The sequence below is a fragment of the Artemia franciscana genome, chromosome 15, assembly GCF_032884065.1.
Source record: "Artemia franciscana chromosome 15, ASM3288406v1, whole genome shotgun sequence".
Taxonomy (NCBI): domain Eukaryota; kingdom Metazoa; phylum Arthropoda; class Branchiopoda; order Anostraca; family Artemiidae; genus Artemia; species Artemia franciscana.
The window spans coordinates 15,785,639-15,803,533 of record NC_088877.1 but is presented as its reverse complement, the minus strand read 5'-3'; the positions used below and the strand labels follow the sequence as shown (position 1 = coordinate 15,803,533).

The 17,895-nt window shown below is 35.9% G+C and overlaps 2 protein-coding genes across 3 annotated transcripts in view; one reads left to right on the top strand and one right to left on the bottom strand.

The window, feature by feature from the left end:
* The window catches only part of LOC136036093 (tyrosine-protein kinase Shark-like), a 105,846-nt gene that overhangs the window by 20,134 nt on the left and 67,817 nt on the right, over positions 1 to 17,895 (top strand). For both annotated transcript variants that reach the window (XR_010619634.1, XM_065718087.1), the window contains exons 5-7: positions 8,761 to 8,945; positions 12,007 to 12,091; positions 16,134 to 16,292. Coding sequence is in view for 1 of the 2 variants with exons in the window: in XM_065718087.1 (XP_065574159.1) it covers positions 8,761 to 8,945; positions 12,007 to 12,091; positions 16,134 to 16,292 (429 nt within the window). In the remaining variant the exon portion in view is untranslated. The remainder of the gene's footprint in view (positions 1 to 8,760; positions 8,946 to 12,006; positions 12,092 to 16,133; positions 16,293 to 17,895) is intronic.
* On the bottom strand, positions 5,792 to 7,516 carry LOC136036094 (glycerol-3-phosphate acyltransferase 3-like). Its single transcript, XM_065718088.1, has one exon. It carries the CDS (start codon positions 7,387 to 7,389, stop codon positions 5,902 to 5,904), a length of 1,488 nt encoding a protein of 495 aa, XP_065574160.1. The 5' UTR covers positions 7,390 to 7,516; the 3' UTR covers positions 5,792 to 5,901.

The window sequence follows — 17,895 nt, the reverse complement described above, 5'->3', positions numbered from 1 at the left end:
GCCCCCTGGCTTTCATCTGCCATATTAGTCCCTTAATGAGAGTATCACGAGGGCGCTACCCTCACCCGTTTTGGCCTGGCTGCTCATGAGTCATTGAAACGGATCCAAAGTCGATAATCAGAAGTAGCGTAATAGCGCTTCCGAAGTAAAGAGCGATGTGGGCACAATGTATTATTCATTTTTTTTTTAGACCAGGGCACTTCGTGTTGAAGGGGTTGTCGTACAAAAGATCGAATAGGGCTCATTCGATTGTAAATTAAAAGGGCTAGTGTCCTTTTCCAATAGTCAAAAGTGATTGGGAGGGCAACTAGCCCCCCCTCTCCCGTACTCCTATCATTTCCCCAGAAACTTCCAATAAAAATTAAGATAGCCATTTTGTTCAACGTAGGTGAAAGGTCCGGAAATTATGTCTTTATGGATGATGACCCCCTCCCCCCGCTCAAAGTCCTCAGTGCAAGGGTTATAAGTTATGCCACGGGGGCATATAAGGTTTTTATAGGAAGTCTGGTTGTATCAACATCGGAGGGGGCTCAATGGACTGGTAATCGGAAGGTCTTGTGCCCTTTTTAAGAGTCAAAGGGATCAGAGGGCAGCAACCCCCCCCCCCTCAGTGTTTGTCATTTCCCCAATACATGCATTCAAAATTTCTAGATAGCCAATTTCTTCAGCGTAGTTGAATGGTCCAGTAAGTGTCTTTGAAAATTAACCCCTCCCCCTCTCAGAGCCCTCAGAGCAAGGGTTGTAATTTTTTGTCCTATGGCATATAAGGAAAGGGTTTTTATGGAAAGGGTGGTCCCATAAACTACAATGCGGGCTCATTGGATTGGAAATTGAAAGATTTAGTACCCTTGTAAGATAGTTGAAAGTGATTGGAGGGCAACAAGCCCCCCCTCCCACCCACACCCATCATTTATCCAAACACTTACATTAAGACTGCTACAAATACGTCAGCCCTATTTATAGCTTTGAATTTACAGATAAATAGATTCAGCGTGCTTAGCCAGAGTGGAGTTACATATAAAAAAAAGTACAAAATTGTTAACTAGTTGAAACCCATTTGGAAATAATACAGAAAAAAGGAGAGCTTTGGGTCCAAAATGCTTATATCTGAAATTAATCCTTACTTTGACGTTTATTTTTGTATCATAAAAGTCATATCTAACATCACCCTGTTATCCCTTTCCCGTCACGTTCAGGCGACACTGAAAATACTTTTGATTTCGCTTGAAAAGACTTCCATATGAATTTCCGCAATTTCTGGCAATAGCGGGCGTTAAATTAAAAAAGAAAACGACGAAGAAAAAAAATATAGGCGAATAATCATCAAAATTAAGCTAAAACATATGGCAACAAGAAGTTTAAGAAGGTTTAGATTTCCTTTGAAGTGGTGGTTGGCTTTGGGAACCAACAAATTCGTATTGTTCAAGTTTTTACAGACGAAAGCGTTGTCAAATTCTACGAGTTTGTTTTTCTTATCTTCAAAGTGTAAAACTACAACAGATCACCGTTAATAAATAAATGAAACCCAAAACTAACAGAAATTACAATAGATAACCAAGTCAAACTCAAAACGAGCAAAAATTAAGAGGAGTAGGGCTGACGACACCCATGTCTTCTCAAGACTGGAATATAATTTGCACTTTGCTAAAAAAAAAAGAAAAAGACAAACAACAAATTACCGTGTATTGTCAGTTTAATATACATATTCTGATATTTATTCCTTATAATCTTAATACCTCTTTATTTATTAAAGTCAAAAAAGTGAAAACATTTAAAACCTATTTTGTTTTCAGTAAAGTACGGATTGTGTCTTAAGGAGGTGTGGGGCTTGTCAGCCCTACTCATGTGCTCGTTTTGAGTTTGTTTATTGTAATCAAATTAAAAAAAAATTATTGCGTATATAAACTATTACGTATACAAGGGGGGTTGCCCGCTCCTCAACACCTCGCTCTTCACGCCAAAGTCTTTCGATACTTTTAAAAAAAAACGTTACTTATTGTTCTAATTAAACCACCTTGTGTTTTGGGAGTCGTTTTTAAAGAACTGGGACAAATTTTGAATTTCAGCGTAAACAGCGAGGTGTTGAGGAGGGGACAACCCCCCTCATAAACAAAATAATTTCTAATCGTTTTAAGCTTTAATGTTGCTCTTTAATTTCAGTTGAAAAAACATTTTGTTTCATTTAGTTTCTGATCTTTTTTTAATACTGCCAGGATATCTACCTCTACTTCCACAGATAAATTTCCCTCCTGGGAAAGTATGCCCTGTACAATGCAATCCTCGTAAAAATTTACCCCGGACAATTGCCTCTAATATCTCCATATCTAATATCTAAAATTGATCTCTAATATCTAAAACTGAGACGATAAAGAGAAAGTAAGACTTATAAAGAAATTTCATGTGGAAATCCTGGCAAATTCCCCCAGTATAAAATTTCCCCTGAAAATTTCACCCTCTTGAAACTTCCGTCTCCATAGAAAATTCTCCCCATACAAAATCCCCCTGTCGAAAATTCGTCCTCCCCTCCCTACCCGAAAAAGTATGAATACTTCCCAATAACAAATACTATACATACACAATGGGCAAATTTTAGAACTTAAAGGTTCTACCCAAAGGCTGTGGGGGTCATACTATCTCCAAAGACATAATTATTGGACCTTTCAACTACGCTGAACAAAATAGCTATCTCAAAATTTTGATCGGATCATTTTGGGAAAAAGTGGCCTAGTTGCCCTCCTTTTTTTCGAAACTTAGAAAGGGCACTAAAACTTTTTGTTTCCGTTAGAATAAGTCTTCTCCCGAATTGCTAGTCCCACTGGGTCTATGTGATCACCCCTGGGAGGAGCAAAACAAGTAAACATGCATCCGTGATCTTTCTGCTGGCAAAAAAGTACAAAATTCCACATTTTTGCAGATAGGAGCTTAAAACTTCTACAGTAGGGTTCTCTGGTACGCTGAAACTGATGGTGAGATTTTCATTAAGATTCTATGACTTTTAGGGGATGTTTTCCCCTTTTTTCGAAAATTATGCAAATTTTGGCAGGCTCGTAACCTTTCATGAGTAACATTAAACTTGATGAAATTTATATGTTTGGAATCAGCAACTGATTCTTTTGACATATCTGTTGGCTTCAAAATTCTGTTTTCTAGAGTTTCAGTTAGTATTGAGCTGGGTCGCTCTATACCTACAGTTCGTTACCACGAACTGTCTGATTTCTGCTCGTTTTGGGATTAATTCATTTATTCAGGGTGATTTCTGGTAGTTTTACGCTTGGAAAATTATTTGAATTTATTTCTACTCATTTTTGGCTTAACAAGGCTGTTTACTATTCTTTGACAAACTTGTTTTATGGAAAAAGCTTTTTAAGTTAATTTCTTTTCATTTTTATTGTCATAGTTAGTTTCTTCATCACTTTAGGAACAAATTTGGGCTATATATTTAAACAATAGGGAGGGGGGGGGGGTAAATTATACCGGGTCGGTAGCAAGATGTGTTAATTACAATTTCTACATATTATGAAGTAAGAATTGTTTTCTGACTTCAAACTGTCTAAATAATTTACCCCCTCCTTATGTGCAAATATCTATTCTGTCTTTTGTCTTTATCTTGTTTCGCCCTTAGCTCAAAGAAACTTACGAAGAAACCGGTTTGTTCTCGAATTTTACGCAGCGTAAACTAGAGTGAGTAGTGTATAATACACAAGTACCAAAATTCATTCCCCTTACGGAAAATAGTAACAAAACTCAAAATCCCGGGGGGCTATTTTTGGGGTGGTGGTGGTGTATTTTTCCGCGGGTGCATTTTCCGCAGGGGGCATTTTAGAACCATTTTAGATATTTAACGCCATGCAAAGTAGGCAACAATGCTTATTTCAAGAGTTTTCTAATCAAACCATTTTGAGAGTGAATCGGACGACACATCAGGGAATCAGAAAGTGGCGGCAATCAAATTTGACATTATACCCCGGCAAAACATACATGTGTAATATTATACTGTGTGAGGATGCAGTTTTTGTCAAAACTCTATTTTATTTTATATATTTTGTTAATTATTGCAATTTCCTTTCAAATGAGTCCTTAAATACCTCTTTACGATGTTTACGAAGCAGCAATCCTTATTTTAAGAGTTTTCTAATCAAACCATTTTGAAAATGAATCTGACGACACGTCAGGGAATCAGAAAACGGAGTCAATCATGTATGACATCATATCCCGGCAAAACATACATGTGTAATATTATACTGTGTGAGGATGCAGTTTTTGTCAAAACTCTATTTTATTTTATATATTTTGTTAATTATTGCAATTTCCTTTCAAATGAGTCCTTAAATACCTCTTTACGATGTTTACGAAGCAACAATCCTTATTTTAAGTGTTTTCTAATTAAACCATTTTGAAAGTGAATCTGACGACACGTCAGGGAATCAGAAAACGGAGTCAATCAAGTATGACATCATACCCCGGCAAAACATACATGTGTAATATTATACCGTGTGAGGATGCAGTTTTTGTCAAAACTTTTTTTTTTTATTATTATTTTTTTAATTTTATTTTATATATCTTGTTAATTATTGCAATTTCCTTTCAAACGAGTCCTTAAACACCTCTTTACGATGTTTTAGTGCCCGTCTAGTGACAACTAAAAGTAAAAAGAAAAAAGAAGGAGACGCTTAACTGCATTCCATGTGAAAGCGATTTTCCTTGTTTCTCAGGATGCTGGATTGCAATTCTGCTAAATGGGATTTTCGACTATTGTGATTCTACTGGTGTAGTTTTCATTTCGACCCGACACCATTTTCTGGGGTTTCATGCTAGCTTTCGAGATTCCTCGTGAATTGGTGGTCGTAGTAAACTTTTATCATTAATAAGTTGAAATAATAGTTGCCATTTTTGAATCAACTCCAAATGCTGATTCATCCTCAATTAACAATTTTTTTTTCAAAATGTGTTTTTAAACTGTCACTTACTATGGGCTGGGGAACGTCTTTACTAGATTTCCCCTAAGGGAGCAACCATAGTAGTTTAAACTTGAAAATACTGTTGGCTTTTCTTGAGCAGGAACCTTAGTAAAGAGCAATTTTGAAGCTATCAGCATTAGTGACATAAAGACTAAAATAAGATCTGGTCCACTTCTCATTTCTATCTGGCGCCATTTTTGAGAAATAACATCGAAATAACACAAAAAATGTAGCTTTTTGTGAAAAAATGCAATTTATTTTGTTTCTATTTAGAAAAATTTACAAAAAGTATGTATATCAAAAAGTCAAGTAAAATGTTCGTTAACTTTTAAATGAGCTCTTAAATAACTCTCCACATTGTTTTCATGTCCCCCCCCCCTTAGCACCGCTAAAAAAGAAAGAAAAAATGGGATGCATAAGTCCCACCAAAGCTAAAACATGATTTCTTCAGTTTTTGAGACTGAGGGTTAAAAAATCTCTGGATTGTGGTTTTCGACGATGTTTCAGTAATGGATTCATATGGTATATTTTTTATTTCCATGCGTCACCTATTTTTTCATGTTCTATTTCGAAATTTCCACACATTTTTGTTTTCGTCATTACTCCTTAGTTTTAAGCATCTCATAAACAACACTTATTTTTCCCGAATCAGTGTCAAATGGCGATTATTTCATATTTCAAAATTTACTTGAAAAATGTTGTTCTATTTTCAGTTACTTCGGTCTTTTGTTCGCTTTTTGCCACTATCGTTTAAAAATAATAATCTTGACGAAAATATAAGGGAAAGTCCTGTGGTGGCGCAGTGGGTTTGATCTTAGCTTGGTAATACGGGACCCAGAGATCGAATCATGCTGCAGCAATGCACTGCAGGGCCGACGTAGGTACCTTAGTAGTCAAGAAGTGTCGTTAATCTGATACAATATAAGGGAAGCCTAGCATAGGTTTAGGCTACTCGATCTTTTAGTCTCTTGCTGAACTCCTCTTGTTGTTTTTGTTTCCACTCCGGCTTAAGTGTATTACGCTTGAGTAGACCATCCCATTGAAGATTCACTAGTCCACCTTGCCTAGCAATCGCTGCTTTAACTCTGTTTGAAAATTCAATTGCACTTTCTCCTTCGTCCTGACTCATAGGAGGAAGATACCAAACGTCACACACTATGGCCCAACTAGTCATTATTGAATATAAATGCTGAATCATGGTGCTTTGGGCACTGTTCCAAAAGGGGTCAGCAAATCGGGCATCGTACTTGATTGCAACAGGATAAATCCTCCCGCCAGCTTCAAAACTTCCTTTTTTAAACTGCATTACAGATGTGTTGTTTATGCATGTTCCTTCCGGGAAAATCAACATTGGCAATTCATCAGGTTTTGCCAAATGTTCTTTTATCCTTTTTGTAACTGCCGCTCTTTCTTTAACGTCTGAACGATCAAACCACACATGAGAAGATGCTCGTGATAATCCACGTTGCATGAATCCGAGAAGGCCCTTGCTATAACTTTGGCCGTAAAGACTGTAGGACTGACTTGTGGCTAAAATCACAACGTCTATAACTGAAGTATGGTTTGCAACACATATACCCTGGGAAGTAGGCTTGTATGATCTATTATGAAACGTGATGGTTCCTCCAAGGGAAAGGCTAAGGATTCGGAATATTGGGCATAGTGTTTTATTATATGCCAAACGCTTTAGTTTGCAGTCAGGGAAACATCCAATTATTCCTGTACTAATCACCAGAAATGATACCCCAATAATGCCAATCAAAAGTCTGTATGGAAACAAAACAAAGTGTCGAAAGAAAAATCCAAATAACCAGATGAGCCTCGAGCGGAGGCAAATAAATTTATAATGATTTGTTCTTGTTAGAAAGTTCCATGACCTCAATTGGGGAGCTTCGAAACGCTGTGTAACTTCATCCTCAACAATGGCTTCCATTCCTGCTTTGACATAGTCTAAAATATCTCCTAGCTGAAAAGCCTCGTCGAAACTGTGTTCTCTGTGGTCACCTTCCTTGTGTCTGTTTGTTTTTGGGTCTGGATTGAGGACTAACTCAGCCTTGTCTATTAACTTGGGGGACCAATACTCTTGACTGACTTCGACATTTGAAGGCTGTTCATTTTCGTTTGTTTCCCTGCTAGCCCTGGATTTTCTTTTCAATTCGGTTTTTTGTCTACAATACTCAAACAACCATAATAGGGACTTTGTGTAAATTTTTCGAAATAGCGTATTCTCATCGAAACATGTGACGAGAATTGAGACAGATATCCAAACGAAGTATATGTGGAGTATGTTCAGACAGATATTGAAATTTTGTATGAAAAACCAAGTACCGAGAAGGGAGATAAATATGTGTCCGTAGTATGGCATTAAAACAGCTGTAGCACTGTAAATTATTGAATTAATATAATTCCAGCAATTTGTTGTAAAAGGCATTATGACGCATTACCTCACATGTTAATTATGTTAGTATTGAAACAATCCTAGTTTTTTTTTTACTTGACCTCGCATTTTTAATGACTAATTCTTTTGAGTGTGTTTCGTTTACTACTTTTCGGTATTTACTAACAATCATTTTTCAATTCTTCAATTTTCTATTTTATTTGTCTAAGGTGTAAATTTGATATTTGTATGATCTGGAATGCTACGCTAATAACATCATAAACAATAGTTGTGAATGATCCCATGATGACAAATAAGGATTGAGTCCATTTTGCATGTCGAGGTGGGTGGTATTGCAGTATTCCTTCGATATATCTTGGGGTTACATCCCTGGGAACTACTATGAACACCGAGGCTGACACGCATGAAAAATTTGTCTCAGTGGGAGAAAGACGAGCGAAGGTAATTTTGTGATAGTAAACAACCCCCTTAGCGCTATGGCCTTTAGGAGGTTTAGAGGGTGGTAGCCTTACTCCTACTTGTGGCAATTTCTGTTCATTTTAAGTTTTACTTTATCATTCATTTTAAGTTTTGGTTAGTTTTAGAACTCATTTGATGCAATTTTATTTGTGACGGCTGACGTTCTGGGCACTTTCACGAGACAAGCTAGTTTCAACACATGTTGCCATCAACTATTAACAACGAGTTTTGTTAGTGCCCCCCCCCTCAAGCCCAGGCAAGCGTGTTGAAGAAACAGTATGGTACAGTATAATGATTTTTCCATGATCCCAAGTTCAAAGATTCGCACGCTTTTTCCGATGTTTCACTGATTAGTTATCTCCTGAAACAAACTCCTGTGCGCAGGGGCGGATACAGATTTCTTTTTTTTTTTGGGGGGGGGGGGGTACCAACGGAACTTGGTCTTCTCGTTGGCTTTTTCGCCCTTCCGCCGCCGTAATTTGTGCTACTTTTGATCTTCTGTGGGGTGTCACGTGCTCTCTAAAACCATCCCCTGGGTTTGCCCCTGCCTGTGCATTTACCTATTTACTCTGGTAAAATAGGGCTGTAGACAGAATAATTTTCTCATTTGTTACGCTTTGAAATTGAATTGTATCACCAGTATCATTGCTGTTATTATTGCTAAATAAACCCGGTGCATTCTTTTAAATCAATTATAACCACTTGATTTTTAAAAACTTGCGTTGATTATTTACTTAGAGAAGAATGTGCTTTGCATTCCAAATGCCATATCTGTCCTATGAGATCATTTATGAATCATAACATAATAACTTTTCTTCCTCTCTGAGCATTTCTCATGATACCCGTTTACGCATTTTGTTTTGATTAGTCTTAAGAGAGCATTGAGTATTTTCTAGTGATAGCCAAATACAAATATCTCGTCAGTTCCTTCTTTTTTTTTATTAGGTAGTTTGAAGATTGTGACTGAGCTAATTCGAAGCAAATATCGTGGAATGGACGGTAAAAATAGTGAAGGACAGGTTGCAGTTCATGTTGCGACACAACTAGGGAAACTGGATATCCTAAAGCAGTTGCTGGATGGAAATGCAGCTATTAATGTTCGGGATTCGTTCGGCTACACTCCCCTACATGTGAGGACATTTAACCGATTTGTTTCATTAAGTATATTTCTGTTGCTTGTAGGTCTTCAACAGCATGCGAGTATATGCCGTCGATTGGCGTGAGCTAGGGGCTACAAAGGAAATGTAATCTACATGCCTCTGTTTATAAGGGCGGTTCCAAAGGGTGGGGGGTAGTCGGGGCAACTGACCCCCCACCCCAAATACCCAAACTGTTTGAAAAATTATAAATAATTTTTGACTTCTTTTTTTCATTGATTTATTGTTATGCTCTTTCTTTAAAATAAAAGTTCATTGTAGGATTTTATTATAATAAAGTATTTTGATCAACCTTTTTTCGAGTTGATCTAAATTCCTTATCAGACAACTTTGACTTCCGCAAATGATGGTATGCATATGGGCAGCACAAACGAGTTGCTCCTGTTGCGATCTTGCCATTAATGATTGGTATGTGGGAGTTGTGTGTAAGATAAAACACGTTCAAAATCATGGAGGTAGGCTGTACATTTCTTATCTCAGAGTAGTTTATTGAGGTCATATAGAAGTGACGTCAAGCAGAACTTGTAGAAAGTGAGTGCAAATCATTTAAGTAAGTAACAATCAAGCCAATGAAACTTCCTTTTTTCACGAGCAATACTTAAGAATGACAATAAAACGTTTATCAAACTGTTTTTACCTAAAAACTGGATGTTTGAAATTTAATTTAGAATTAAAATTAATTAGTGAAAAATAATCAATTGAAAAATCATTTAATTTGAATCCAAGGATTAAACACTGTAAAGAGGTAAAATCATACCATGTGACTTCGTTTTGGAATCTCGGAGGAAAAATTTGGCGAATAATAATATTTTTAGGATCTATTTGAAAAAGTCTGAAATAAGCGACAAGTTTGTTAATCCACTTGCCCATTACACGTGTCTATTTGCCTTAATCTACTCTTCCTAACTTTGTTATGCAGAGTCTGTATATTAGACAGATGCAAGGCTAGGTTCACCAACAAATTTATTGCTCATTCTCGGCCTTTACCCCCCCCCCCATGGACTAGAAATTTTCGTCATTCCCTGAAATGGAAATGGGATTCCCATTTTAGGGGAAATGGGAAATGGGACTAACCTCATAATCATGACGGATTTTACAAGCTAACATTAAGACTCCATCTCCTTGCTCCGATAAATATAAAGATTCACCCGTTTAACATCTGATATACTATCGCTTGACTTTTACAATAACTCTTACATACCTAAGTTCAAAATTTAAATTTTTTATTAAATTTATGATGCAATAAACTATCGAGTAACAACAGGATGAACAAAATGACAAAACAGTCAACAGGGGGAAGGAGGAGGAGGTATTTTTCTAATACAATATTCTACTTCTTCCATTTTACTCATATACTGTCTCTGTCTAAATTCAGGATAAAATGAGGAGGGCCATACACATGGTATTTCGTCATGCTTGGCTAAGATGTGTTATGAATAAATTCTCTCTCTATTTGAGAAGGATTTTACTACTTTGCTCTTACCGAGGGCTATATAATGACTTAAAATTGATACATATTCATTCTTTAGGGAGCACTGGCGACTAGCATCATAATCACAAATGGTAAACCGTATCACCTTTTTATCCTAAAGGTAAAACGAGGTTGGTTTTGTCTTAGAAAAATATTTTTTTTTCGAATACATCTATCCGAAGTCTTCAGCACTCAAAACTTGGGATGAATTTGTACAGGAATTGAGAAAATTCAAGGCTTGAAGTACAAAACTTGATTATTGTGAATTTTCAGTAAAGTTTAATGTAGATCGAAAGTTTATTTAATCCTTTCAATTTTAGGAGGGGCTCATTTCTTTATCTGAAAAATCGAGCAGAGTCTTATATTATGCATAATTTAGATTGCATATTAAATAAAAAATCAGTTTTTTCAACTGGAAGTAAGGAGCAACATTATACCTTAAATGAACATAAATTATTCCCTATATAAAGGAAGCTTTCCCCTCGGCAAACCTCCGCTCTATACGTTAAAGTCTTAAAGCACTATAAAAGTATTTTTCGTTCATATTGAACTAGTCGTTCGGACCTTCAGTGTCGTTCTTAAAGAATCATGACAAAAAGTTAAACTTTAGCGTAAAGAGTGAGTGATTAAGTAGGGACAGTCTTTCCTCCATATAAAATTTTGGCATATTTCTCAATAAAGAATACTTTATGTAAAAAATGGGTGAATTACACAAATTAATCTCTTTCCTATGTGACTGTGGGGTGTCATTTCATCCCAGAGGTATAACCATCGGACCTTTCAACTATGCTGAATCAAGCGACTATCTTAAAATTTTGATAGGATGTCTTTGGTGAGAAAATTCTGGGTGGGAGAGGGGGGCTGACTGCCCGCCAATCTTTTTGGTAACTTGAAAAGGGCACTAAAACTTTTAATTTCCTTTCGGATAAGCCCCATCCTAATCTTCTGGGATCATTGGTTTGATACGATCACCTTTGGCAAAAAACAACAACAACAAACCAACACGCATCCGTGATCTTTATCATATTCTTATTGCTATATTTTAAATTTATCCCTAGGCACTAGGAGTTGATAATCTGTCAACCTAATATTACGTGTAATTAGTTGGATAAAAGCTTATCTTTTAGTGTGAAAATGCTGTTATTCAGTTTCGTTTTGATTTTTGTTTGTCTTATACTGATGTAAAAGGATTAGAACAGTAGTATCCAACTGATTCTGGGACATGTGCCACCTAGGCATTTCTATAATCTTGATGCCGCCTTCGTGACATTAAAATTTTGTTTTCCAAAATTTTACGTGTATTCACTTGAAGGAAGCTTAAAATGCCATTAACTTGGTATCTTTTTGGGTCGTCCTCTAGGCATACTGTATACTAATGAAAAGTAATTACAACACTTTTTATAGCCTACTATGTATGACGTCATTGTAATACTATCAGATATCTTTTTGACAATCATGGGGCTAGACTGATTGCTCTTTTACTTATTCTTTGGTATTCTTTACTCTAGTTTTATTCTTATTCTTTACTTGATTATTTTTATGTTTATATGTAATTTATTTTAGTATGCTTGCATGTGCAACCGTCCCGATTGTGTTTCTTTGTTGCTTAAATATGGTGCTAATCCCCAAATACGCCGCCAAGAGACAGGTAATCTTATTTCTTATAGTCTTTTCACATTCTACATTTTATTTCTTAATCTTGAATTCACTAATCGAAACAACTTAATTATTTCGTTCAGTTCGTGGTCTTAAGGAAGCTTAATAATAATAATCATATAAACATAATAATAATCATATAAACATATTACCCGCAAAAATTAAAAATAACAACGTGGAGTGCGAAAAATTGAAGAGAAAGGGACGCGAAAAACAACGCAAAAATAATTTTAAATAATATAAACAAGAGAATTAATTAACCAGCTTCAGGAAGGAAAAAATGCTCAACAGGGTCATAAACAAAAACTTCATTCAAGGTTCTCCCTCATAAAGTATCAGTAAGACCGTTTATTTGAAATGGTATAGCAACACTAATTTATTATTACGGTACCATCGCGGTAAACGAAGCAAAAATTTACAATATCTGAAGTATGACACTCGCTATATAAAAACAATTCTTCATCCGGAACAAATGGGTAGTACCGGAAGGGAAGAGAATAGCGGGAGAAAAAAAAACTGTGGTACAAACTAAATTAACCCTTTCGATTAAATCTACCTTTATTTAGCGATCCTATACGCGGTTAGATTCTTAACCGTTCTATTTATCAGGATTGAATAGGTAGAAGAAAAGGAACAACCGAACGAAATTTCCAGTCAATTAACTGACTTAGAGCAAGGAAGGGAAGCATTATCAAGATCTAAGGCGGCCACATGGTATCGACTATTAAAACAAATAAACTCACGTTTAGTATGGTTAATTGACAGGCCAACGGAACCAATACGCGACTTAAGTATGAAAAAGTTTTCAATTAGGCTCCTACGGCTACGGCTTGATAGAAGAACGTCATCGCGACTGGCAAAGACCGTAGGCACTGACCTAATACGTATTTGAATATACTGGGTGACAGAACAGCTCCTTGATGAACTCCTTTACAAACGAAAATGGGATTTGAAAGCTCCCCATTCCATTTTACCCGAACATTAGCACCAGAACATAAATATCCTGAAACTGCCAGGAGCCATTTATTTACACCAGAAAGTAAGACAATGTAGGTCATTAGAATGAAAACATTATCAAACGCTCTAGAAATATCCAGTGCTAGACAGTAAAGTGGATTTTGGGTTTTAACCGCATCTTTCATAAAGCGAGTGAGAATGTGGTGACCCTGAGACCTATTTTCCAAAAAAAACTATTCTATCTTATACATTGTCAAATTGTAAACTCTCCACTTTTATATTCACCTGTTTCTAGAAAGTTCCTCTAAAATTTTCATCCTAGAGTCCGTCGACCTCATGACTTACCTTAACCTTCCTAAATTCCAGTTTCTGATTAACATTTTACGCTACCAGAGGTTGATTTTTACTTTTAATATATATGACCCTAGTGTCTTGAATTAATCCAGCAAGGTCGTCTACCTACCATAGTATCAGCGTTGCAGTGATAGCTGCAACCTAGTAAAGTAACGAACCTCGGCCCATAGTAACCAAAAATTAAAAAAACGTGTTTAATAAAACAAAAACCTGGTTAGTGAAAAAATTACCATTTTTAGCTGATTCAGGAAAGGTCACTATTATCTCGATGTTTCTTATTGGTAATCAATAAGGTTGTCTCACCATGATGTGAGTACCATGTTAACACACGGGATCGTTTTACGACCAAATTCTCAAGCACAGGAATAAAATTCAGGCCCACTCTGAAATCCGTAGTTATAGCTTTTAGGCCTAGGTTACTTTTTTGATCAGATTAACAGTATATCTTAACGTCGCTGCAACCATATTCATATATCACTCACAGAAAAAACCTTTGGCTTTTTCTTAGTTAGATATTGCAAAGAACGATCCCCAGGGAATCAGGCAGCAGAGACACTCAAATATTACTTCATATCCGATATGACATCGTATATGGATATGTAGTTTTCTTTTTCAAAAATACATTTTATTTTTTGCATAGTGTTTTGGTACTTACAAGCACGTTGATACAGCTATTTTCCTTCAAATAAGTCCTCTACGATGCCCTCTACGATGTTGCAGTGTCCTCCTAGCGGTGACGAAAGAAAGAGAAACAAAGATGACACACCAGTGCTGCACATAGAAAAGCGACTTTCGTGTTGTTAAAGATGAGGGGCTGAAAATTTCCTCGGGGTTTTCAGCAATGACTCTGGCTAGGATCTCAGATTGTATGTAAGAAGATATTAAAAAGTAATATAAATTAAAGAAAAATCTTTTTTCTGGTATTTATCGTCGCTCTTTCGCACTAAATTGGTTTATAAGCAAATAATAGCAGAGGAGAAAAAAAAAACAAAAAAACGATTCTATAGGTAAACATTTGAATTTGACTAACATTTACTCATCTAGTTAGATGTGATATTTTCAAAATTTGTAAATTTGTTTTCCAATAACAACGAGTGTTAGATATCACTTCTACCAAATGCTAGCCCCAAAGCTAGGCTATGTCTGGATATGCTCAAATATGAAGTAGAAACACTTCTAAGGAAACAAATTAAGTTTTTAGGTTTTTTTTCTTTTTTTAGCAAGGTTTATTACATCAATTTTTGACGCTTGTATTGGAAACTTCTGGGATATCTTTATGTGGCAATATAGGTAAACAGTACTGAAAACCACTACTTAATCCCCTTTTTCTTGTCTCTTTCGAGACGCAGATACTTTTGTATCTTGTTATATTATACTAAATATACTGTTTGGCTATGATTGCTTTTGCAAATCTAATGCGAAGGTTGTAACTTTGGCAGAATCATTCTATGTATTTTTTTTAGTTCTAATTTTGAGTTTTAATAGATTAGAATATATTTTATTAACGCGAATCTGTATTCAGCCAACACAAACATTGCAAATTAAAAATAAAGTACAGCTGTAAAATAGCTGTCAAAGTATGCAATACTGATCATACCCTTTGGCTATGATTGCTTTTGCGAAACCAAAACGAAGGTTTTGACTTTGAAAGAATCATTCAATCCATTTTTTTAAGTTTTAATCTTGGGTTTTAATAAATTAGGATATACTTTTATTAAGACGAACATGTTTTATCTGACACAGACATGTCAAAATATAAATAGAGCACAACTATTTTGGAAGGTTGGGTTAAGTAGAGTGGATTTGAAGGCTTATTTGGATCGGAGGGGAAATGGATTTTTGATTGGTGAGAAAAGAAAGTAACAAGGGAGAATAGCGGAGAAAGTAGAATGTGTTGCTTGTCTTATGTGTGGATGTCAGGATGAAAGTTTGATACATTTTTTGTGTGAATGTGTCGAATTGAATGAATGGAGGCAAGAGATGTATGGTAAAGAAAAATTGAATGAGATATGGATGGTAGATAGAATGAAAGAGACAAATTTCCTGAGTATTAAAAGCATAGCAAGGTTTGTCAGGATTGCAGCGGCAAATGGTGAGCGTTTTCTTTAAATAGTATTAATTTATTTTAGTTAATTTATTGTTTGTTTTTGTTATGTAAATTTCCTATGGCCCACGGGCTTTTTCTAGAATAAATTGTTATTATTATTATAAATCAATTGTCAAAGTACGTAATAAAAATCAAAACGTTATCTGAGTTGATGTTCAATGCAAATCCTTCGTCAATATAAAAACACGACAAACTTAATTGTTGAAATGCTTTATACAGAGACACGTCTGCGAGTTTCTCAGCTGCATAATCAATGAGCCTCAATTTAAGAACCCTTGTCATACTAAATCTGATGTTTTGATTAATTTCTGTTGTTTCTATAAAGGGATTGAGAATAAGTAAATGGAATTTGGAACCAAGGCCTTTTAGACTAAAGTTTTTAGTCTTTGGAATTTTAGCCCTAAGTCGACGACGTCTCATCTCTGACGTACTCAGAAATAGTCCACTTGAAGGGGCAAGCATTTTGAAGATCTGTAATCTATAAAATTCATGAAAATGAATGACAGTTTACGTCAAATTCATGCACCAAGTACTTTTTGCTAACTATTTCTATCCATTAACAAAAAAGGAAGACAAATAGTGATGATAAACCAAATAAAACAAATTCTTTTTAAAGGCTATGTGCCTCTACACGAAGCTGCTTATAGAGGATACACCGAATGCTGTAAGAGGCTCTTGGAATTCAAAGCTGCACATCTACCCCGGACTCGATCTGATGAAGTGCCCTCAGATTTGGCTAGAAAGTCTGGTCATTATTCTTGTGCAAGATTCTTAGGTGGGTACTTCTGTCATAGTTTTTCGTGCTAATGTAGTTACCTCAGGTATAAAATTTTTCTTTGCAGGTGAATGTCACAGTGATAAAGGTCAAACGCTTATAAGATACGGGGTATGGTTAGAATGCTTCAAGACTGTTGGTACCCCTACTCCGGAGAATTTGTTGTTGTTGTTGCGCCTGACGTAACAGCCTCACCCAGTGTTCAATGATGTTTTATGGGAATTCATTTAACTGACGCGTCCCTCTTACCCTCTGCTTACCCGCTGCTGAAGAAAAGTAGATAAAATTGTCTGATCGCATGGAAGTGATGCTTGGTCTGTTCTTGATAGGTGTTGAAACAAACATCGCAATATGTTTGTTCAAGCCACAGTAGAACAGTATAAGTGTATACCAGTAGCGAAATCTTTTCCCAAACGTAACACACATTTTATAACGCTGAATTAGACTCCGAGCATATACGTCAGAGCCGTAGTTTCAATTGCTACTTGGTTTTCCGTCGGAAATATTTGTCATTGCGCGTATGTGAATGCAGAGCCATGAAGCTTGTGGGGTTTTAGATCTGTGTCAGAAATTTTCAATGGAAAGTATAGGACTTTTCGCTAATGTATATTAACTTTACTGTGCACAGTAGCAGCCTGTTGAGTTCAGATGTATGTGTTTGTCATGCTGGAGTAATAACTGCACAATGGGTGGATACTGAAACAACACATTTATATAGCATTTTGTTTTCAGTCTGGAAAATCAGCTTCGGAGGCTTCTGAACTCTTGAACAACTTTTTGAAGATAAATGTCTGACCCGGTTATTTTTATATGATTTAATAGACTTAAAGGTAGCTCCGAATTGGTCTAGGAAAAGCACTGATCTGACCAGTCTTTCACACCAGAAACCAGCAAAATTATTTTGAAAGTGTGTAATTTTGTAATCTAGGATCGTAAACTTAAAATTAGGGAAATGGCTGAAGACCCGAACTTAAGTTTTGTGGTTCAATAAATTATGACAATATAGATTTTAATAAGATTCAATGGTCTTGTAATTTATTGATATTGTAAAAAATAGTGTTACAACCTAGGCCAAGGTTATGAAAGCTGGTTTTACTAAATGAATGTTGAATAACTAGTGATTTGAACTTGCGCAGTGTGCGTTTGCGCAAAAACTTTGTGGAGAAAGACTTTCAAAATTTTTCTCCAAAATACTTTTTTACCACGACAACGTACCCGCTCATTAACTTTCTTAATTCAGTTATGCTTAATCCAAATATTAACTTCTGCAGCTATGTGCCATGGAGAAAAGATTTGGGTTCCGTTTCATATTCGCCATGGAATTAGATACCTCCAAAAGCAAGTTTATTTTGAACGAAGTAGCAATAAAAGAGACACATCGAGGACCACCTTTTGAAAATATCTCTATCCACAGAAATTGTGTTTTTATTACGTAATTGTAAGTAGAATGATTTCTTGCCCTGGACGACTTCTTTGGATTATGAACTGTCTGTAAACCAAAAGATAATACAGCTTATTTCCCACTTGCTTCTAGCAGCAAATGCTCAATAAATTATCGAATCAGCCTGGAATCCCCCTCCCCCTAAAGACAGCTCAAATCCTG